The sequence below is a fragment of the Nipponia nippon genome, unplaced genomic scaffold (genome assembly GCF_047370975.1).
Source record: "Nipponia nippon isolate SJK-2023a ecotype South Korea unplaced genomic scaffold, ASM4737097v1 scaffold_6, whole genome shotgun sequence".
Lineage (NCBI taxonomy): Eukaryota > Metazoa > Chordata > Aves > Pelecaniformes > Threskiornithidae > Nipponia > Nipponia nippon.
In genome coordinates, this window is record NW_028262380.1 from 36,788,064 (window position 1) to 36,810,968 (window position 22,905).

Below are 22,905 nucleotides of genomic sequence, written 5' to 3' on the forward strand. Positions count from 1 at the left end.
CGACGGGAAGAGGGGACCAATAGCAGCGAGCGGCCGGGTGACCCGTGCTGCCCTCAGGGGAGGTGTGTCCGTCGGGCGGGGCCGCTCGGGCCTCCCCGTGCGACACCGGCGGGGCCGCGCCGTGCCAGCCAGGCCCGCCCAGCCCCGGCGGCGGTGACGGGGCGGGGAATCTCCGCGCCATGGCGGCCAACGAGGACCAGGAGGTGAGCCCCGGGCCCTGCCCGCGCTGGGCGGGGAGGCCGTGAGGCGCCGCTGCCTGAGGGGGAGCCGGCCCGCGAGACTCCCCCGCACCTGCCCCGGGGGCCGGGAGGGAGCCCCCCAGCGCGGGGAGAGGGGCCTCGGAGGGGAGGCGGCCCGGTGGCGGGGAGCGGGAGGGGGGAGCCGGCCGCCTGAGCGGGCGAGGAGCCGCGGAGGAAGGAGCCGGGCGGCGGCGGGGCGAGGAGGCGGGGGGGGGGCGGTCGAGGGGAGGGCCGGAAACCGGCGGGGCCGTGCACAGCTTCGCCACCCGACCGCGGCTGGGTGCGAGCGTCGTGTTCGGGCTGAAAGCGGTAACACCCTTCCCTCCTCGGTGCTGCAGATGGAGCTGGAAGCGCTGCGCTCTATCTACGAGGGAGATCTGTGCTTCAGGGAGCTTAGCCCAGTTTCCTTCCAGTACAGGGTAAGGCAAGGTGAAGGTCTGCGAGTCGCTGCAGCGCAGGTTTCGCCTCGAAGTTACTCTGCTGCGTGGTAGTTGACATACCAGGGTTTTTCTAAAACAAATGGGTATTCGAAGGGCAGTAAAGGCTAGATCCGTAGGCCATTGTTTTAGGATTTTTGGTACGATGATGCTTGATAGCACAATGCATAATATTTAGGAACCTGCTCCCAGCACCAGTTTATTATCCCTCAGCTAGGCATCCTGCTTACACGTCTGCGTACTGCATAGCTAGAACTGTCAGACTGGCTGAAGGAGCCAGCAAACTAGCTGGTCAGAAATGTCACTTACAGAAACATTTATATGTAAAGCTCTGAGCCTTCCCTATTACAAGGTCTCTTGTCCAGAGGTAGTTGGCATGCCTTGTCTACCTGCTAAAGAGAAAATCCTCAAAATGCTTTGGGCATGTGCACTGATACGATCTGCTCAGGAGAGACATACAGGGTGTGCTGAGCTTGAGATGTGCAATTCGATTCTGGCATGAAATTCTTGCCAGCTTTCTCAGATTTAAAGACCCAGAAGTTCTTCTGGGCATGGACTGAGGCAGATCTTTGGACAGCCAGACAAACCAACTTTACTGATGAAAACTTAGGCACCCATCGGACAGAAGAGAGACTTATGAAAATGCCATATCCCTTTAGTGGGGAGGAGGCATCTAAAATAACCTCCTCGTGACTTCTCAAGTAACTTCAGAATAACATTAGTAATTGTAATGAGACAAGTCGATTTAATTAATAGCACTTGAATCCCACCCATGTAAGTGCAGCCTTCCTTCACTGATAGGACCGTTATTAGTAAATTTAATTTCCTCAAAAGAGCAAATGTGACATGCCTACAAGTCTACAATGTATCATTCTACATTTTACTAGCTTTGACCATTGCTAATTTTTGTTAGACAAAAAATAATTGCACTAATCTTCCAAATCCTTGTGTGAAACAGTTATTTCTGTTTGCATAGCGTGCCTTTGGTAGGACCTGTACTAGTTTTAAATAAAAAAAAGATTTGTTTTTTATTTAATTTAACATAATTGTAAGGATTGTATATGTAATTTGTGTTCACTAAATTGGTTTGGTGTGCATGATTATTTATATTAAAGTCTGCCTTTTACTAATGTTACGCTTTTTTTATCCAGTCTCATTTTACTGACTTGTTAAATCTTTTGCTACTCATTCTTTCTTGTAGTGAAAGAAAATATTTGTAGGGATGAGATGTAAATATCGACATTCTTATCTATTTTTTTTGCTGTCTTAGGTCACTTGTTTATTGTCGTCTTTATTTCCACGCTGTTTTGTGGTTTGTTTTCATATTACTCTGACCTTGGATGCGTGGGGGAAAAAAAGAAGGCTTCATCTTTTCTGTTCTCATATATGATTGTATAATATTTGGCTTGCAGATGCTACAAAGTAGCTTTTAAAACCAAGCAATTGAAAAAAAAACATAAAGAGACCTTTGAATGTTTCTGCTGCTTTTCCTAGGATGAAAACTGCAGGGTAGCGATTAATATTGATGCAATAAATTTAATACTTTTTCTAGATAACAGCTTTATTTTCTAACTGATAACTTTATGAACATAGTTGTTATCTTAAGGAATTTGGATAGTCTTAAAGAAGTGAAATACTTGCATATGGGCTTTGTAATCCTTAATAAGTGACTGGAAACTGTTGATTTATATAGTTTTTCTTTTCCCTTCAGATAGGTGAAAGTGGAGATCCCAAAGCCTTTCTAATAGAAGTTTCTTGGCCCGAAACATATCCACAAACAGCACCAGTCATATCGATGGATGCTTTCTTCAACAACACAATGTAAGTATTTATAATAGCTTTACTTCCTAGTCTGATATGTGGGGGCTTTTTGGTTGACAAGCTTTTCTTCATCTGTCTAGATTACAGTTGGGTTTTATGGTTTCTTTTAGATCTTCAGCTATTAAACAAAGTATATTGGATAAGTTAATGGTAGAAGTCGAAGCGAATCTTGGAACTGCTATGACATACACACTTTTTGAATATGCCAAAGATAATAAAGAGTTGTTCATGGAAAATCAGCCTGTTAACACTGTGGTAAGTAGATAAATTCAGATTTTAATCTCTTGCTTTTAAAACTGCAAAAAATGGTTATTACAACTCTAAATACTTCATAGCTCTGTCTTTAAGTTGTTATTCAGCATATTGGGTATACACATGTTAGTGGCTAAACAGTGACACACAAAGTATGGTGGCACAATGCTCTGTGGTCTTAATTGTTATATTTGTTATTTTGCTGTTATACCAAAATGTTTGTAGGCTGCAGTTCTATCCCACAGAGTAACATAAAAATGGAGACTTGGAGCAGAAGCAAAACTAGAAAGAGCTGAAACGGAGATGAAAGGTGTCTGCTCAGGGGTGGGGGCAAATTACTGCAACCTTCCTGGGATGCAATGGATTGCATAAGTGCACCTCCAGGGTCTTGAATGAGTCAGGCTGGGTCTATTTGTGGCTTCTGTGTTGTGTAAGGCTGTTATTGGCCATTGTGGTGCTGCAGATTTGCTTGGAGGAAGAAGGGATGGTTTCCATATTTGGGAAGTCTGAACCCCTTCAGACTAAATAACACTCTATGATTAAACTTAAAAAGTGTAAGAGGTGCCCTTTGCAACTCTGAAAGAGAATAATTCCAATCCCCAACACATGGTTCTTAGAACTACAATCATGATTATGTGTTGATTAAAAGCTGCAGACTGCTGACAGCATTGATTCTTTCTAACAGTCAAGCTGTTTCAGTATGTCAGGTTCAGTAATCACAGACAGAGGTATCTGTGCAAGTAATATGCGAAACATTAACAACTGTTTTTATCCTTCTCAGACTTCAGTAAGCAATAGTATTGCAATTGGAACTCCTGATGTGCCAGCAAGTAAGAAAAAAGATAAAAAGGAGCAGTTATCCAAAACCCAGAAACGAAAACTAGCCGATAAAACAGGTTTGTTCACTATAGTATTGTTTTCTTTGAGCAGTATGAGAATCCAAATTTTATAGCAGTGACATCTTGCTAGAATCAGAATCCGTAGTCATTTGTTCATAAGATTAACTACTGCAAGTCTGTGGTCTCTGATTTGCTTATTTTAGATGAATTATTCTTGCCTGAGATGTTCGTTCTGGTCAAAGCAACTTTCTATAGAGTAGGGGTTTCCAGATGTCGTTGTTTTATTTTTTTATTTCAATTTGTGACAAAAGTGAAATTTTCAAAAAACACTTGTGGGAGGAGAGCATTTGGGACTTCTAAAAATTCACTTTCAACAAAAGACGTGGTTTGTTGATGGGCCCGTGTAAATAATTCACATTATTAAAAATATAATTTCTAAATGAAAGTATTTGTCTTGGAACCCAAAATAAAGCATTTAATTTAATTTGTGTCTTCAAAACAGAGGTGCTTCTGCAGATACTTTATGCTTTCAATGAAATGGTAGATTTTTGATTGAAAAGTGTTCAATATTTCGGCTAATCCTGCTGATGACTTTTATATGTGCAACTTTAATTTTTAATAATGATCTGGATAATACTATTCTATTGCAGCAATAAGTTGTACCCTGTGATAGCAATTTCTGCATATAAATTACCTAACCTAATTTATAATTGGCATATTAAATGTTGGCTGTATAAAGGAAAAGCTGTGTAAAATTTTGTTCTTTGACAAAATGCATCATTGCTGGTCAGCCCAGCTCATGTTGGAGTTGCCTTCTAAATGAAATGTCAGATGGACTGAGGTGTTTTTCTTTAAACAGAATTACTTTGAAGAAAAAGATGTGTTTAAGACATGAATATTTATTTTTGTCCTCATGGCTTTCTAGTGGAGAAATTAAGGGGTTTTGGTCTTTAGAATTTTGTATGTTGATTTTAAGGAAGATAAAGATTCCCCTTAGCTTGTGTGTTGAAAATAAAGCCTTCTTATTCTGCAGATAACAAAGGGGAGCTTCCACGAGGATGGAACTGGGTGGACGTAATTAAGGTAACATGACTGTATTATATGCAGTATTATGAAAATACTGCGTATGTACATTAAAAAATAATTTGTATTTATATCTGAAGAAGACTAACCTGTTTTTTTTTCTTGCTTTTCTTCCTAACTTTGGATTTGACTGTGGTGTCTGATTCATTTCTATATGCATCCAGCATGTAAGTATTTTCAAGTTATCTTTTTTAAGTGTTAAAAAGATTTGCAAGGAATAGTAAAAACTGTTGCCCATTTTGAATTCTAATTTACATATTTCTCAAGTGCTTTAAAATGTGTAGTTCTTCTGAATATTAGAGTCAGACGGACTTTGATTCCTCTTTGAACTTTGTTGGTTTAGTATTTCTTTTTTATTTATTGAGCAATTACATTTTAATTTTATGATGAGAGAGCTTTGCTAGCCAAATGCACTGCAAATATTCTGTCTTTATATGGCAACAAGATGTAAAATAAAGTTAGTGGTGCTGCCAGGTTCTACAGGGCAATGGATAAGTAAGCAGAAAATGGGAGCTGTCCCAAGTGGGAGCACTTTGCTGTCTCCTACAAGCCTGAGCATTCTCTGCTCCAACTCCTACAGTGAATAATTCTTTTCTACTTGCTCCCTCAGCATTGATTTCTTCCACCCTCTTGTCTTTGCTGATTCAGTGGAAATCAGTATAGCTGCTTGACAATTTTGAAAGCAAACTATTTTATTTTATGCAACTATAAGTAATTCTCAGTGTAAGACATAACACCGGCTCCAGTTGTTAAATAAGAGCAAGTGAATGATGATGATGGTTTTGGGCAGAGTCCTTCTGAGTTCAAAGTGGCTATTTGTAGTGGATGTCTTGGATTCTAGATAGATTTCATGATAGATGCACTACATTGAATAGTTATAAACTTAGCTTTAAAAAAGAGAGAAATAATAAGTTCATGTCTCTTTCTGTATTGTGTAAATTTCTGTCTGGGAATTCTCTCAGAGGTGTGTGGAGATACTTCTTCCATTACTTCATCTTTTTATTTTGGAGAGCTGGTGACAGAGTCTTCAAATTAAGTAGAAACAGTACCCTGAGTTTTTTCTGGGGTTTTGTGGTGTTGTTTTTTTAAAATCAACTTTCACATTCAGGAAAGAAGCTTATTTAGTGTTTAAGCTTAAGAAATAATTTTTGATGCTTTTCGCTCTCTTGGTACAGTAGCACAATCAGCCTGTATTATTAATTAAATACACGTGTTCTATGTAAGATGGAGATAATGTTGTTTCCTAATAAATGGAATGGCAGTCTAAACTTTGAATACTTTCTTTTTGTGTCTCTTTTATAGTTAAGCAAAACTGGTTCTAAAGATGATGAATAAAGGACTTTGGTACAAGGAAACTCCACCTTTTAATACAGTGCAATTTTGGGTCACCATCTTTCTCTTAATAACTTTCGTATTTGTTGAAGTAAACATTTTCTAAAGCTCAATCTCCTAACTCGCAAACCTAGTCACACAAGTTTATCTAGAGACTGTGTGGTCTTCTTTGGAAAAAAAAAAACAAAACAACTTGCCTTAAGTGAAGGTTAGAATGTGACAAAGGATACAGAGAGCCAATGTGGTGAAGTGAATAGTGCTATATGCAGTGTTTATTAATTTATATTTTACTCTGTAGTAAAATCCTGTTATAGTGAACCCAATGATACTGTAAACATTTCCTGATGTTCTTATTCCAATTGAAGAAAAAAGCACTATAACAGTGATTGGTCACTTGACAGCATAATTCAAAATAAATTATTCCATGGAAACAAGTCCTTTGTCATTTGTTTATCTAATGTGAATGTAGAAGGAGAACATAACAACTGTTACATTGCAATACGGACTAGAGCTTGTGGTCCCGTTTTCACTAGATACTGGCTGAAATAGTAAAAACTAGCGAAAACAAGGTCAAATATTCTAGTCTGCTCAAAAATGAGTGGTTACAGTAGGAGTATGTCCTCTTTATTCTCTTCGGTATCCATCTGTTAGTCTTTCTCCAGTATGCATTGTTAAAGAAGGTTGGATGCCTGAGGGGACGGAAAAGTGCTTTCTTGCACGTGTCTCAATGAGTGTTGAGATTTTGTAGCTCTTTCCCTGGGGAAATGGGCATTCCTTGGAGGGGTTTGCTGTCTGAGTGGTGGGACAGTGGGAAGAAGTCAGCGTTCTGCCAAATAGGTTGGGAGAACTTTTTTTTTTTCCTAATCTGCTCTCTTGTATCAGAAAGAGAAGTCATCTTTACTATATGGGTGGTTACTGAATACAAGATGCCTTAATGTCCTTTATTATTTTTGTTTGTTTTGAGATGAACTTTAATAAATGCCTATTTATCTGCTGTGGTATGTGGTTGTTTGTTTTTTTTTTAATTGTGTATTGCCTCCTGCACTTCTAGGGTCAAGTTTGAATTTGCAAAGGATTGTCTCTTATAAGGAAAGCATTCTTACAAATTGGTGGAAGAACTCTATCTTCCCTCTTTCAGTATATATTTATATGTTCTTCAGGGTAGCTGTGTTAGTTATTAATACGAGGGTCAGTCATCCCACTGAGAGTCATAGGAGAATATCCATTTGGTGAGAGGGATGTTAGAGGCACAGGCTGGATGCTCTCGTCAGTGGTGCTAAGAGCCTTTGTAGCCAATAGAGGATAGTTTATGTGACTGTCATGTTAGGACTTCAGTTGATGGAGTGGAGGTGTTTATGCTACTGTCCATGTCAAGAGAGCCTATATGCAACATACATTAACATAGTTCTCTGGAATTCTCTTAAATTATTTCTGTTTTACCAAAGGATGATACACTAAATATATTGCAAAATGCTGCTTGTCTTCATATATATATATATATATATGTATATATAAAAAGAAAAAAATGTTATATGAAATGTTGTGACTGCAGGTGAAGGAAAAAAAATTGAATTTGTTCTGTGGTTTTCTTTCTTCTGAAGAGACTGTGAAGAGATCTGAAAGAAATATGGTCTGTACTGCTGTCATCCAACAAGAAGCTGTAGTTTTTACTGAAACACTTGAGTTACAATCGGTAAATATGTGCTTCCTCAATAATGAAAATACTATTAATTCTTAAAGAGTTCTTAATTTCAGGAAGTCGTGATTTCTTTTTGAACTCAACTTGCATTTGGTAAAAGCTGGTAAAGTATACAAGGTAGGACTCTTTCCAAATGATGCAATCTTGCCTTTGACATAAACTGGAGGCTCATGGCTGCAATCTGAGCAAGAGTGTCTGGCAGGGAGTAACACTGCGGGGAGAAGTTGCTCTGGTAGCACACGGTGAGCCTGGAACAGGGAAGGGCATTTAGCTTTAGTCTCTGCCAGTGTCAGAATGGGCAGGACTTTTTCTATTCATAACATCTCCAAGGGGAATCGACTTGTCTTCGCTAGTATCCTTGCTATATAAATCAAGTTGCCATGACAATTTATCTGAATAGATTAGTTAGGGAGGGTGGGGGAAGGACAAATAAGAACCACATCTCTTGCTTTTGTAGTGTTACTGTGTGTAACAACAAACTTGTTGACCTTGTGAAATGCCTGGTTTTTCAGCTCCTAGTCTGCCTGTAAATCACACACTTGTAGGAAGATATCCGAGCAATCTCCTCTGGTTCTGTTAGTAAATGTGTTTGTTTGGAAGTCTACTTTCCAGGGAAATATTTTGCATTGGGAATTTTTGTATCAGTTCTTTGCTTCTGTGTAAATTTTGAAAGGTAATTTGGGTCATTAAACCTTTTTTTCGTGTGACGTGATGGTTGGAACAGGGTCATTTCAAGAATCTAGGTATTTGATATGGAGAGGCCTGAGCACTGACAGCTGAGGGAAGGGAAAATGTAATGATTCTTATCAAGAAAGGCGCAACTGTAAATATAGGTCATGACTATTGAGGGAATTCCGAACACTGTTGAAAAATACACCACCACCACCACCTTTTAAGTAAAAACCCACTGGCAGTGGAAAAATGGTGGTTTATGCTTTATTTCAGTAGGGCAAGAGTCTCTTGATTGTAGGGCTACACCACCTATTGAAATTCATGGGTTTTGCAGTAAAGCTTTGATTGGCCTGAGAAGACAAGTGTCAATACTAGTAACAGTAAATTGAAAGTAGCACGTGTCCAAAATACAGGATGATTAAAAAGGAATTTGTCAGTTTACAAAACTTTCCATACTGCGTGTATATTAATTGCCTTACTGAAATGCTAGTTGAAAGAGCTTTTAAAAAAACCACTTTTTATCTATAGTGTTGTTGCAATAACCACTTGGAAATCTCCTCTGATCAAGCATAGCTTACTTTTTTCCCTTTTTCAAATTTGTCTCTGAGAATCTTTCCTTGGGACAAATTTCGTGCAGAAAATTGAGGTGGTAATACCAATGCTTAAATGAAGTTTAGTTTTTTTAACTGAAATTTAACTTAAAATATTTTTCTTCAGTCTTTTAGTACATATTTGAATTGGTTAATATTCCTAATACCTTTGAATGTTAATTAATTTTAACCTATGCGTTGTTTTTTTTTTTTTTCAAAAACTTTTCTGAGCAGGCTATAATTTTGTGGTCTGTTTGCTTGCTGTTAAGGAGGCAGGCAGTCTCTCTCCCCCAGCCCCCCTCTTTTTTTCCCTCTGTCAGACCTTAGGGTGCCCTGGGGCGCATCGCTAGGCAGTGCACTTTCCAGCCTCAACTTACAGGAGCTATTAGCATAGGATGTATGCATTTTTTGCTATAAAATTATTTGGTATCTCTGAAACACAGTGACCTCTTCTCCAAATTCTACCCAGCTCTTTCTGTTGTTGATACAGGTATTTGAATAATAATAAAAAAAAAAAAGAAGTATGGCAGGGGCACAAGAACTGTCACTATCGCATTGGTATTTTATACTTTATTTCAGATGAAACTTCAAAGAAGTCTTTAGTTGTATTTGCATGATGTTAAATACAAGTTCATTCAGTGCTGTTAGGACCAAGGCCAAAGATGCTCCATTGCACTGTAATGTACTGAATCCCGGGGAATAATGCAGACTGCCTTTCAGTATGTTGGGTGGAGGGGTGACAGCTGTGATTCATCAGCAGCGTCTGCCTAGATATCCTGCTCACCCCTTGGTCAGCCTGGCCCAGCTGACACCGAAACCGAGGCTACTAACGTCAGCAGTACCGCTGCACCTGGTTGTATGTGGGGCGGATAGATGAAGCATGCCTAACCCATGAGTGATTAGATTTCGGTGAGTAAAAGAACAGTAGGGAAAAAAAGCCAGCATTTCTTCACATAAGACCTTTGGTAGAAGTGCAAATGTAGGGAGACTATACTCCTTTCATCTGCAGCAAGACAAGTGGTTTTGGGTTATACTGTGAGCTTCATGCTGTGAAAGTCATTGAACTGGTCTGAACCAGAACTGGTTGCCCTTTGGAAATTGTTTCCTTCAACTGTGTTTTGAGGCTTATAGTACAGCACCCTAAGCACTTGCAGTTAACAGCAGAATGAAGGGGGGAGGAAATGTTCATTCAACAGAGTAAACACCAGAAGTGTGAGAATTCTGGGTGGATTGGAGGAGGAAGTGGAGGGGGGAAAACATCCTCGTACGCAAAACTAGAAGAGCATAAGGGATAAATCTTCCTTGCTGCAGGACGATACAACAACACAAAAGCTAATCTTATGGTTGCAGAGCTATAAATTCTGGCATGAGGTTGGGTTATGGTAAAAGACAAGAGGATTGTAGATTTTCTTTCTGTCACTGTCACCTATTCTTTCACCAACATGGATTTGGCTTCATCTCAGAATGGGGCTACTCCATGGTTGGAAGAATTTCTGTTTGTCTGACTGTTACGCTTCCCGTTACTCTCTTTCTGAGCCCATGGAAGCAACCTCTGAAAGTCTGCTGTACTCTCAGAAATAAGTTAAGACAAAACATATTGACTAGGCACTGGAAAATCATGTTAGAATATTTGGTGTGGGTGAAAGAATTAACTGTTTCTTTCTCATTTATTCAGAGCAAAGTGGGGAGTGACTCAAAATGGCTGAATTGCACAAGACATATGAGAACCTATATCCGGACACTGGTGTCCTACGTCAGGCCGAAAGTTTGTCCGTCTAGTTTAAAGTTTTACATAGCTATCCCTTGCTACTGTGTCTGAGCAGTCATGCTTGTGGTTCCTACAGTAGTATGTGTTTTAAGTATTCATGTTTACAATGTGGCAGAAATTGGAAAACTCTTACTATGACTGCCTACTGCAAGTTGCCTATGTTGTGAGATGGAATAAGGTCACGGCAGTGAGAGAGAAAGCCAAACTATAACTGCACAGCCTTAGTGGAGAGGAATGAGGTTGTGTGGGTGTCTCTGAGGGCATAATTTCTTCTGCAGTATCTTTATTACTGGTAATGATCAGTGAAAGGGAAAAGTCAGTCTAGGATGAATGGAAGATATCATTCAAGAAAAGATAATCTTTTCCTTCTTAAACAGTTATCAGTTGTAGTGTCACTGAGAGGCGATAAACATAAACATAGTCTTGTATGGAGTCGCTCTTCAGAGCAGGATCTTACTTAAAATCAACGAAGTGTCTCTGTCAGTAATGCATTTTATGACTTCCTACAGGAAAAACAAATGTAAAGAAAGCATAACTATCTGAAGAGCTGCTGCCTCCACTCTAGGGAACCATTTGATCTCTACTTATAGGGAACACTATGGTTCAATTGACCTTGAAGAGAGAGATTTTATGATACTACAGGGAAAATGTAGCAGCCCATTGATAAAAAGTACGTAGCCTCTACAGACGGTTAACAAATTTGCACAGCATTATCAGTTTTATATTCTTCTTTGAAGATCAGCACTAGAATATTACCAGGTTTTAGTTAACTGGCATACAGCATGATTATGATTTTTTTTTCCCCTCCTCATGCCGTATGTCTTTAGATGATGAAAGTACAGGATGTAGTATAGAAATTTATTTCCTAGATTAAAATAGTGCTGAAGTTACAAATCCACTCAAAGGAAGGAAATCAGTCTTACGCAGAAATAAGAATGTGCCAAAATTGAAGCTGCCTATGTGATGTTTATATGAAAAAGAATGCATAGGAAGATTTCCTTTCCATGACTACAGGTTTTGGGGGTTTTGTTTGTGTTTGTTTTTTTTTTTTCCCCTGGTAGTGTCCAAGCAGATGCTTACTGCTTTGCTTCCTAGTGTCCCTGTTAGTAGGAAAGCAGTACAAAAACCTGAGTTTTAGTATGCTCCTAAATCTGAAAAGGGAAGAAAGTTTTCACTTTGTAGAAGTAAATAAAGTAGCAGAACTGTCCCTGGAACAAAGTGTACATTTGAAACAGGATGACCAGGTACGGAGGCAAATGAATTTTCTTTAATAAAACTGACTGGATCTGAGTGGCTTTAGTGCCTGTTTCAGTCTGTCTCCATGCCGTGGATCTGTGACATATAAATGCTTATGGATAATTTTAGGTTGACTATATAGCTACAGTCCATGTGATTAAGCATTGCTATCAATAAATTTGTGTTACAGAAGTCAGTGCAGATTCTAAGGTGTTGTTAATGAGCTCTAGTTCCATCCCTTTTCGTTTGATGGAAGGAGAGGAGATATACTGCTTACTTCTCTGGGACAAAAGAAATCCACATGTATGCTGTCAACGAAGGCTGCCCTGGACTCAGTTAACAGACGTTATAATCAGTCTGGAAGAGTTAAAATGGTGAGGTTCTACAAGATAATTGTAGGAGCTTATATGAATGTGGATCCTCTATTTTTGTATATTCCTTTGTTCGTTAACTTGCTTATTGTGATGTTTAAAATGCTCTGAGTGCAAGCAGATATATTGGCTTATTAGCCAGTGTGTGTATGTGTCAAGTAGCTGTTCAGTCAGATGAGTTCAAGAGCAGTTACCTTGTCTTTCCTAATTTCATGGCATGATGAGAGTTCTCTAACTCTTTTCCCGGTGCATACCTACAGATAATATCCCTCCCCTGGTTTTCTTCCCAGCATGGGCAAAAAATGGTACTCAGCATCACTGTGTGTTTTCTTCATAGATTTATATAGAAAACTTTTTTATATATTGTGTGGTGGAGGAAGAAAAAAATTAATATAAACTACTGACTGGTACTGATGCATCATGCCTGGAACTGATTAAGATAATGTATGCCACATTGCATATAATATAATGCGCAAGCTACAATATATCTCCCTCCTGATTTATTTTTTCCTGTTTTAAACACTTGTACTTGAGGCCTCTACTAGAACCTCTGACTGATAAAGACTGGGCAGAATCTCTCTGGGATCATCACAGTCTTTGTTTCATGGACATGAGCCCTACTCTGTTAGATGCTGTATCAATGAGCTCAAAGGAAGGTCGATGTCTCGCAGGATCAGGAAATGGGGAAGAGACGTATTCTATGAGGAGAGAGATGCTAAATATGAAAAGCAAACACTGAACAACTTTGGATATCTGTTCAGGGAGAGAAGATGACAGAAATATTGAAGAGGTGAAAGAATGAGAGAGGAACAGCTTGAGGTCTGGAGCCTTAAGAACATGGTTGGTTACTCTTCTAAAAAATACAGTTGATAAACATACATTGTTTCTCTGCATGTTAAAACATCTCTAAGGCATTTTAAAAGATGGGAAAATATTTTGAAGGTGTTAATGATAAACCATTGAGGGGAGGAAGGAATGTCACTGGAATAAAGTTATATACAGGAGCAAATCGGGAAATTTTGATTTGAAGCTGTGAGATTCTTGTATACCAAATGCAATTTCCGTTATGGGAAGAGAAGGAGACAACTCTAAAATCTAGTTTCATCTTTCCTGCCAGATTCTGAGCATTGCAAGCTCAGAATTTTATCTGCTGGAAGGAAAGGTAGTGCACAAAGTTTGGATTTAGATGTACATTTTGCACATGCAAATTTGGCTCATCGGTATTTAAATCTCCAATTAAAGTGTGTGTCCTGTGAGCAGACTGGTTAAAATGTCCATATATGCACAATCTTGGTAACGTGCATCATTACATCATATCACTTAAATTACGAATGTATGAAGTACTTCCCCTGTAAGAACATCTGCCTTATTTGAGAAATATTTATCCTCTGACTCATTCAAAGCTTTTGTTGCCATCAAATGCAGCAAAATAATCAAAACTGCAACGATGTTTTTATTACAACAACCTGATCTCATTATGTTTATTTGTGCTAGAATCAGAGGCAAAAAGAAATGCATTAATGGAAGAATCCTATCCTCAATTACACAATTACTGTAAAGAAAGAGGTTGTAACTCCAGCTGATGGACCTGAAGTGGGGGCTTCCAGGTGGTGTCAGAAGTGATCACCACAACGTTTTACAACATCTGGAAATTTTGAAGAAGCATCAAGAAATGAAACATCAAACATTTGTTGTAAGGTTTTTGGGATCTTTTTCTTTAATTCTGGAATTCAATTGAATTTCTATTTTTAGGGTACGATAAGTGTATTACTGGTTTTATTATATAAAGAAAGGGCACATTGTAAACCTAGAATGCAAAATAAGAAGGGGTAGTGAAGCAAATTCTTGACTGATGCACACTATAAGAAACCTGTTAGGTTGGCTTTTGTGCCGTATGTAAATCAGGGTTGTATTTGTCTCCTTTGTGTGTGTATTCCTTTTTTCATTGCTTTCAGGTTTTTGTTGGGCGAAAGCCTGATGATCCTGTCATCCCAGGAATATTATGAAAGAAAAACTTAGAATTAATTAAAGGTATAATTGGAAGAATGAAACTAACTGGAATAATGCAAAAGCAGAGAATGTTACATGTTGCATCTCATGGGGAATCAAAAGAGACAGTTCTGACTGAAAAAGCGGTGCAGACATGATAATCAGGCAGGTGTTACTCAACACTTTTTGGGAACTGGCAAATCATCAAAAGAAAATATAACTGGAATTCACTGTAGCAGAGAATCAGACTCAAACATTTCAGATGAGCAGGATCTGTTTAATGTGTCATCTTCATTCCTCAAGCATAAACCTGCTGTTGAATGTCACGAAGAGCTGCAGCTTCTTTACCAGTGGTACAGACAGGATGAAAATTTTGTTTCAAGTATTTACAAACCACAGTCTACCAGGTTAGTGCTGAGTTCCTTCTGTTCAGAAGTTGTTTGGTAAAGGGATAAACGTGGTTTTCCTCCCAGTCCATTAAGGAGATGAATTTATTCTTCCTTAGTCTGAAAGTAGTTCACTTCTTTCATCTCTGGAAGTTTTATTGCTAAGCACTTGCATGAAAGAAATACTGTCTGAAGAGTTTCCTTCAACATTATATCCCGCAAATGAATAGTGTCTTTATTTAAATGAGCAGCAGTGCTTTTCTCATTATAGTATGAAGTGCAGCATTAGAAGGTATCATTTGAAGGAAAACTTCCCCTGAATCTTTATTAATGATGCTGATAACACTGTCATCAAATGGCATATGAGATTTTGTCCCCATCTTAGAGATGGTGTAACTGAGGCCCAGTTGAGATATGTACTTACTAATACAGAGGTAATAAGACTCAAACCTGTATCTGTCCATCTGCCAAACCATGCAGTAATTTGGTAGGCTAGAACTGCACCTAGCTGAAGTAATGGTGTTCTTTAATCATGTTTTATGATTAGAGCAGCTTCTTAGTTTTCCAGTACGTTCTCACAGCTTGTCTTTTACTCATCTTTGTAGCACATTTTACAGGGATATTTTCAGCAGTGATCCTGCACACAGGCAGCAAGCTAAGAGCAAATGGCTGAACTCTTTCCAGAAACGACACAAGATATTTCAGGAGTATGCTCCACTTACTGTCAGGGAGGAAGCATCCACTGAGCTTCTTGAGACAGGTGAGACTAGAAACACAAAATAAAGGCAAGGGCACTCAACTGGAATGATCAGCAATACATTATTTCCTAAAAGAAGGAGAAAGGTTAGTTTCAGTACTAAAATAAGTTAAAGGAGTTAGAGACATCACTGGTTTTGGCACTCCTCAGAATCTTGTGGTAGGACAAGCAATACTTAAATGAGTGTGTTACTGCTGTAATAAATATGTAAAATAGACAGAACTTCAAAGACATTACTTCTCAGTAACCCTAAATGCCTTTTCCTGTTCAATGTGTTGTTTAGTCCACTTAAACATATGTAACCCCTTCTACAATCTGCAGGCAACTCTTTAGGCTCTACTAGAGGAGCAAAAAGCCTGGAGTTTGGCCGAACAAAATAAAACACATGCTGTGAAATTCTGTTTAACTGCAGAGAATAAAATGACTACTGCAGAATAAGCTTAATAATGCAATAATAATTTAACAGCAAAACCGTGCATTTCGTGATTTTTTTTTACAAATAGATCTTTTCTGGTTTTCATATAAAGAACAAAGGAAAATCAAATGTTTTCTCTGACGTTCAAAGGGGTTGTGCAGCAGTGCTAAGAAAGCCATTTAGTAATTCTTTCTGCCACCCTTTCCACAGTATGGTGCTCCTAGTGCTCAGATGAGCAGTTAAATTATTTAGAGAGATTATAAAGCTACTAGCCTTCAATCCAGTAAAGAAAGTTGCTCCTTCTGGGATATCTATGAGGTTATTTATGTTTGAAGACTGCTCCTGTTGGTTACTCGTTAGTATGAGTTAGATCAATTTAGTTCTTAATCAGTCCTTGTGGCAATTTCCCCACTAATCAAAGTGGTTTGTTGATGTTCTTGGCCTGCCCTCCACTTTGTTGATACCTTTCCCTGGTGTTTTATAAGTAAACTCAGGTTCTTATGCCAGAGCCACACTTGATCACAGATTATTAACACCCTGTTCCATAAAAAGAACAAATCTTTGAGTTTAGCACCTAGAATGACACAGGTCTTTTCTTGTATCCATAATCATGTTGTGATGTAGACATTTTCACACTCTTTCAATTCCACTCTTTCACAGCATTATTGTCTTGTAACTTTTCTCTGTCCTTTAACGTTTTCTATTATGTTACCCTGACCCAGACCAATTAATTAAATTCCAATCAATAATTTGTTTTATCAGAGTTTGTTAGAAGTTTTCACAGGTTTATAGAAGGGTCTGTGTGGCTGCAAGCATACCAAGATCTTATTGCCATCCTCATGCATGCTATGTTCTCTTCCAGCATAATCTTTTCTTAAATTATTTTGATGGTAACTTTTAAAGCATGGAGTTAAGAATTAGAACATTTGTTCTCTCTCAAGTCTTGCAGCAAGAGGTTGATGAAGGATTCGAGTTTCAGGGATCTCCAAAAGATTGCTGTTACTGCTTCAAAAGGAAGATCTGTGACTTAGAATACAACCTGTCAAGCAAGCAGGCTTCAAAATGTTTTGGCATCCACCTTGTGAAAACAGAGGTTAATGAAAGGAAGTATGAAGCACATCAGAACATCATAGAAAGCATCCATGCACAGGTATGCCTACCAGCACTTGCCTTTAGTCACCTCTGCCCCGGATGCTGGAGATTTCTTTTCATCATGTTCTAGAGCTTTAAACAGGGAAGAATTGAAGATCATGATATTTTTTTTGTCTTGTCTTGACTGTAACTCTGTATTTTTAAAGGTGCATCCCAAACCTGCAGTAATTTTATACTCCCAAGTCAGGTGCTTTCACTCTTTCTTTAAATACCTTCTCCAAGTTCCCTTCTTTCAGCTTGGTTTTCCCACTTAGGTATTTGTTCTGATGTTCTTTATCTCTCTCCCTTAATCGGCTGCAATCTTCTAAGACTTCCTGAAGACCAGTCTTCAGTTTGCTTTGCCTGTTACCTCAATTCTCAGTATTCAGGAAAAGCTTTACAGAGGAGAGTGCATGCCGCTTTAAATCCTGAGAGAGGCATGCTGAGTTAGATTGATGAAGAAGGCTGACATGTCATTCTTAATTCGCCCTGGATACCCAACTTCATCAGCAATCCCATCAGAAACGGTGGGATTGGCATGGAATTAAGGCAATGTGAATCAAGAATCAAAATCTTATCAGCAGTTGTTAATTTATGTTTAATTGAAATCTTTATCTGCTCATTTATTGCTGTTAATTCTTTAAGTTAGTAACAAACTCAGCTCTGTCTCACAAATCTGAAGAAGCCAAGGAAAGTATTAGGTATGACCTAGAGTAACTCTTTTTCTCTTAACTGTAAAGTGAGATCTAAGTGGACTCATTCAGCATTGGGGTTTCAGGGGTGCTTTTCTATTATATGAATTCACAGACAGAATACTGTATCAATCTGTTGAGAAAAGGTGTAACACAAGATATGATGTATCGGGTTTTGGCTTCACTTTATCTTAATTCTTCCCTTCAATCCTCATCTTAGATCACCTTCTTTGTCTGTGGGTATGTGCTCTGGGCTTTACAAGTTTGTAAAACAAAAAATACATTATTGAGCACAAATCTCTGTATTTTCTTCCTGCCCAGCCCCCTTTATCTCCTCTTTCACATCTCAGTGAAACGGATTTGGCCATTTTCTTGTTGCAAACCTAAAATTGTCAGGTAGAAATAGTAATGCGCAAGCTATTTTCTATGATTTTTAGTAATTAATTTAGTACTGCTTGTGCAGAAAGATGTATTTATTGGTGTACTGGATATAATGCAAACATTACTTCATTGTAGCAAGAGTTATCACTGGTTGCCTTCCAGTATGTTTTGATTCAACTAGTTTCCATGCTTGGTAGGTTTATTCTCACTATTTAGCTTCACTGCACCAATATAAGAAAAACGTAAGCTAGGGCAAAGATGGAATTGAACCCATCAACAGCAGATCCCATTCCTTCTACCTTGAACGCCTATGCAATGACTTTCAGAAAACTGTCATCGCTCAGTTCCACTGGTCAGCTCTTGACAAGGACCTTATCTGAGGGGAAGTGACAAAGATCAGAAGATGTAGCAGCTGCAGACAAAAGGCTGTGTTTTAAGTACTCTGAAATGTTACCGTGAAAAAATCGCCTTGTATTTAAGTGAGTCTGAAAATGGTCTTGAGACTAACAAAACCATGGGCGATTAACCTAGTATGAATTGAGATGTTTCTAGTCAGCTGACAGACAGCACACTGCTTACCATGTGAGGATAGTGTTTACAACATATTTTCATTTTATTAATAGAAGAACTGAAGACTAATTAGAAAATCAGCTGGGTAGATTGGGAGAAAAGTAAACCCTTAAACTAGAATTTGCCTTTCCTGTTAATTTTTATATTCCTTTGTCTCCGTGTGACACTTAATATGAATATGTAAGAATATTGTTTTTTGTTTGCAACTATACACATCTATTGGGTTGTACACTAAATGTCATATTAGATACTTTGACCTCTACCTTTGAATGTGCTTAGAGTTAACTAGGGCAGTTGAAGATAATGGCATATTGTGTGTGTACTTACGAAGGGCCTGTCTCTGCAATTTTATGAAGAATTTGTAGATAGGGCAGCTTGTTTAAGAACATAGATTGCGTATTAGGTAACTTTCATGTGTACTTCCAATGTCATTATGAAATAATGGTGTTTGGGTTTGCTGTTCATGGGTCAGTAAGAGTTATTTTATTTACTTTTAAGACTGTTGGTAGTTTTGTAAATAAAGGAAAAGGAAAATGTGTTTAGCGAAGGCTTTCTCTCTTTCTGTTTGCCTAGAATGATCAGTTCCAAGTTTTTCCCCAGAAATGCTATGTCAGGAGGAAAAGGGAAGTGTTTACAACGGGGATGAGGAAATTGTAGCGCATGTTCAGCAGGGTCAGGGTCTGTGAGTTCAGCAGCAAGCTGCTGTTTATTTTGTTTGCCAGCACAAAGCGAAGTAGAACATTGTGTGGTGGAGAAAACTTGGAATATCTCACCTATCTGTAAAAACTGATGAGTTTTTTTTCTTTTGAGAGTAGCCGTTTGCTTTTTTTTTTTTTTCCCTTCCTTTCCCATCCTTTTCCCCCCTCCCCAAATAGGGTCAAAAGTATATGTGTGATTCATCTTAATAATACCCCACCAGTTTATTAAGGGAGTCCTCCCTACAATCCTAAGAAGGGACACCATTTTCAGTGCTGCAGGAGCAAAGAAAGATCCTCCAAAGTTGTAGCTGGTCTGATGTAGGAGAATGATTTCTTCATATAAAATCTGACCATACACATGCTCTAGAGCTTGGGATTTGAAAACTAAGGATTTTCTGTGCCACCTCAGTGTACTGCCACCATTCACCCTCTCGTACCCCAGCTTGTCTCAGTGTTTCAAGGAAAGACAAAACACCTTCTCTCTCTCAAATATATCTCATCTCAAATATATCTAATATATGTCTATATCCACAAATATATCAGTGCCTGAGAGGAGTCAGTTACATACATAAGAGGAGGAGTCGTCTTTCTCCTGAGCTCTGCAGATGAATGCCAGAAGCATGAGATTTGCTTATATGTATTATCTTAGCACAGAACTGTGAGTGTTGTAAGCAGGTCAATACAAATCCATTCTGTCCCCATGATACACAAGCAGGAGGATTCATAAATTTGCAGATTAATTAGCTAGCAGTGACCACATGGAGAATCCAGTCCTACATGTCTACAAACAAATCAGTCTGTACTGTATATGACTTGCATGTAAGCCCCTCACCCCATAAAAACCTCATGTTAGTTAGTGTAAGATGCAAAGATATGAAGCAGCATAAGGGGAGAGGAAACTAATTAAAATAATTCTAGGAGTGGTTTCTAGCATATTTCATCCGTTGCTTAGAATTCCAATTAGAACTACATATCTAGTGAAGCACTTCTGATGTCAGATTCTTATTTGTACCTGAAAGTTGGATGGTTTCTTTTTTTAAAAGGAGGGAAATATTAATTAGAAATAAATGTCTTTTATAAATTCTACAGTTTTCTTTCAGAATGAAAGTTGTGATGTAAAATACATGCCTGCAGCTTAGTTATCATTGAATCATAGAATAGTTTGGGCTGGAAGGGACCTTTAAAGGTCATCTAGTCCAAACTCCCTGCAATGATCACGGACATCTTCAACTAGATCAGGTTGCTCAGAGCCCCATCCAACCTGACCTTGAATGTTTCCAGGGATGGGGCACCTACTACCTCTCTGGGTAATCTGTTCCAGTGTTTCACCACCTTCATTGTAAAAAATTTCTTCCTTATATCTGGTCTGAATCTACCCTCTTTTAGTTCAAAAACATTACCCCTTGTCCTATTGCTACAGGTCCTGCTAAAAAGTTTGTCCCCATCTTTCTCATAACCCCCCTTTAAGTACTGAAAGGCTGCAACAAGGTCTCCCTGCAGCCTTCTCTCCTCCAGGCTGAACAACCCCAACTCTCTCAGCCTTTCCTCACAGGAGAGGTGTTCCATCCCTCTGATCATCTTTGTGGCCCTCCTCTGGACTCTCTCCAACAGGTCCCTGTCCTTCCTGGGCTGAGGACCCCAGAGCTGGAGGCAGTGCTCCAGGTGGGGTCTCACTGGAGCAGAGTGGAGGGGCAGAATCACCTCCCTTGACCTGCTGGCCACGCTGCTTTTGATGCAGCGCAGGATATGGTGGGCCTTCTGGGCTGCAAGCACACATTGCCAGCTCACGTCCAGTTGTTCATCCACCAAGTTGTCTTTAAGTATGATGTAACTCCATAAGCAATTTAATGAATAGACTATACAGTTGTTTAAGTTGGTCCTATGCCTGAACATATGGACTTCCTCCACTGAAGAACATGAACTCATCTGACCATTCTAACCCTAAATGGTCTCACACTTGATTACTGTTTTCTGATGGGAACATTGTTATTTTTCCAACAAAACAACCCATATGCGTTTCAGATCAACAAGTAAGCTTCTGAAAGAAAAAAAAATATTTTAACACAGGGATGCAAGAGTTATAATTTGATTTATTGGTGCCACTGGTGAGAGCAGAAAAGTATGATTAATTCTAAGCCTCTGCTATCAGACAGCTGATGTTTGCAAAATTTCCATGCATTTTTCTGAGGTAACCAAAATTTCAGTACTGTTTTGTAGTGCTGAGATTACTGGTGCTTATTTTAATATTGTAAGTATCACAAATTGCCATTATCATAACCCATGTATTTGGCATACTGCAATGCAGTCTGCACATCCTTCTCATGGAAGGATGTAGATTTGTGCCCAAGAATATAAATTATAAAATATGCTTTAATTTTCAGTTGTTTCAACTGGTAAATGTGTGGACATGTGTGGTTCGTAGGTAAGATATCACAGATTTAAAAGCGTATTTTTCTTTTCCACTGGAACTAAACTCCTTGTAACAAATAAAGAATCTTCAGGGTGTGAGATTTGTGAAATAATGAACATTTTCTGAATCCTGCAAACAAAATGTTTTTGAGAAAGGACATCAAACTTCAGGCCTCAAAGTATCAGTCAAGAACAGAAATCCAAGCAAATGTTCTCATCGAAAAGAATAGTGTTTAGCTAGTTCCTTATTACTCAGCTGGTGTATTTCTGTATATTTTAAGAAAAATATAGCAACTTGCATGTTGTTTTGTTTCGTGGTGGTTACCTTTACCAGTAGTTGCTGTTCTCTGCAGTGTGCATTACCCACCAGAGGGAGCCGAAGCCAAGACCTGTCAGATTTTCATAGAATCATTTAGGTTGGAAAAGACTGGTAAGATCATTGAGTCCAACCTTTAGCCTAGCACTGCCAAGTCCACCACTAAACCGTGTCCCTGAGTGCCACGTCTACACATCTTTTAAATACCTCAAGGGAGGGAGACTCAACCACTTCCCTGGGCAGCCTGTTCCAGTGCTTGACAACACTTTTGGTGAAGAAATGTTTCCTAATATCCAAGCTAAACCTCCCCTGGCGCAACTCGAGTTGGCCTTTCGATTCCCAGGGGGTTCTCTGGTGAAAGTCCTCTCTTACACTTCACAGGGCTTTGGATTTGGGCATCTATCCTCAAGTTAGCTTGGGAGCAGATGGGGACCATATAGGAAATCAGTGCACCTCCCTATGCTAAGTTTTGACCTTTTTTGGGAACCGTCACTTCAGTGTCAAAGCAAGCAAAGCAAAACCTTGTGGTGTACATGTCATCATTCTTTGGGTTCTATGTATGCTGTTCTTCGTAACATGAATAAGGATGTCGAAATTGTATAAAAGAGAAAAAACTTTGAGAATAAACTAATTATCCCTGAGAAAATTAGGCCAGGTAGAAGCAAGGGTGAATAGGTTATCTGTGTTTCTAAAAGGAAATATCTCAAAATTCCTGGCTACAAACAAGCTGGAGGATATTTCTGCTATATATTAAATGGACATTTTGCTTATCAAGAAATAAATTGGCTGAAAAAGGATAGAAGGTGTAGCTCATGCATATTA

At 38.8% G+C, this 22,905-nt stretch overlaps 2 protein-coding genes across 7 annotated transcripts in view; both read left to right on the plus strand.

The window, feature by feature from the left end:
- Positions 1-45: 45 nt before the first annotated feature.
- Positions 46-6,997, plus strand: RWDD4 (RWD domain containing 4). Its single transcript, XM_087736604.1, has 7 exons — positions 46-203; positions 578-658; positions 2,388-2,497; positions 2,608-2,752; positions 3,531-3,645; positions 4,622-4,671; positions 4,836-6,997. The coding sequence occupies exons 1-7, from the start codon at positions 180-182 to the stop codon at positions 4,890-4,892; spliced, it is 582 nt and encodes a 193-aa protein (XP_087592730.1). The 5' UTR covers positions 46-179; the 3' UTR covers positions 4,893-6,997.
- A 607-nt stretch (positions 6,998-7,604) lies between these two features.
- LOC148051410 (uncharacterized) overlaps positions 7,605-22,905 on the plus strand; it is a 38,495-nt gene continuing 23,194 nt past the window's right edge. The window contains exons 1-8 of one of the 6 annotated variants that reach the window (XM_087738153.1): positions 7,605-7,696; positions 9,544-9,873; positions 12,159-12,342; positions 12,874-13,179; positions 13,834-14,032; positions 14,632-14,735; positions 15,320-15,474; positions 16,828-17,036. In XM_087738153.1, coding sequence (XP_087594279.1) covers positions 13,922-14,032; positions 14,632-14,735; positions 15,320-15,474; positions 16,828-17,036 — 579 coding nt within the window. In that variant the 5' untranslated portion in view covers positions 7,605-7,696; positions 9,544-9,873; positions 12,159-12,342; positions 12,874-13,179; positions 13,834-13,921. Of the gene's footprint in view, positions 7,697-9,543; positions 9,874-10,994; positions 11,403-12,158; positions 13,180-13,833; positions 14,033-14,631; positions 14,736-15,319; positions 15,475-16,827; positions 19,492-22,905 lie in introns of those variants that run through there. The other 5 variants (XM_087738148.1, XM_087738152.1, XM_087738149.1 and 2 more) reach the window with 5 other exon arrangements.

Coding starts and splice junctions, on each gene's coding strand:
- RWDD4 (XM_087736604.1), top strand. CDS start 180: ATGGCGGCCAACGAGGACCAGGAG. Junction 659..2,387: donor CAGTTTCCTTCCAGTACAGG/GTAAGGCAAGGT, acceptor TTTTCCCTTCAG/ATAGGTGAAAGTGGAGATCC. Junction 2,753..3,530: donor ATCAGCCTGTTAACACTGTG/GTAAGTAGATAA, acceptor TATCCTTCTCAG/ACTTCAGTAAGCAATAGTAT.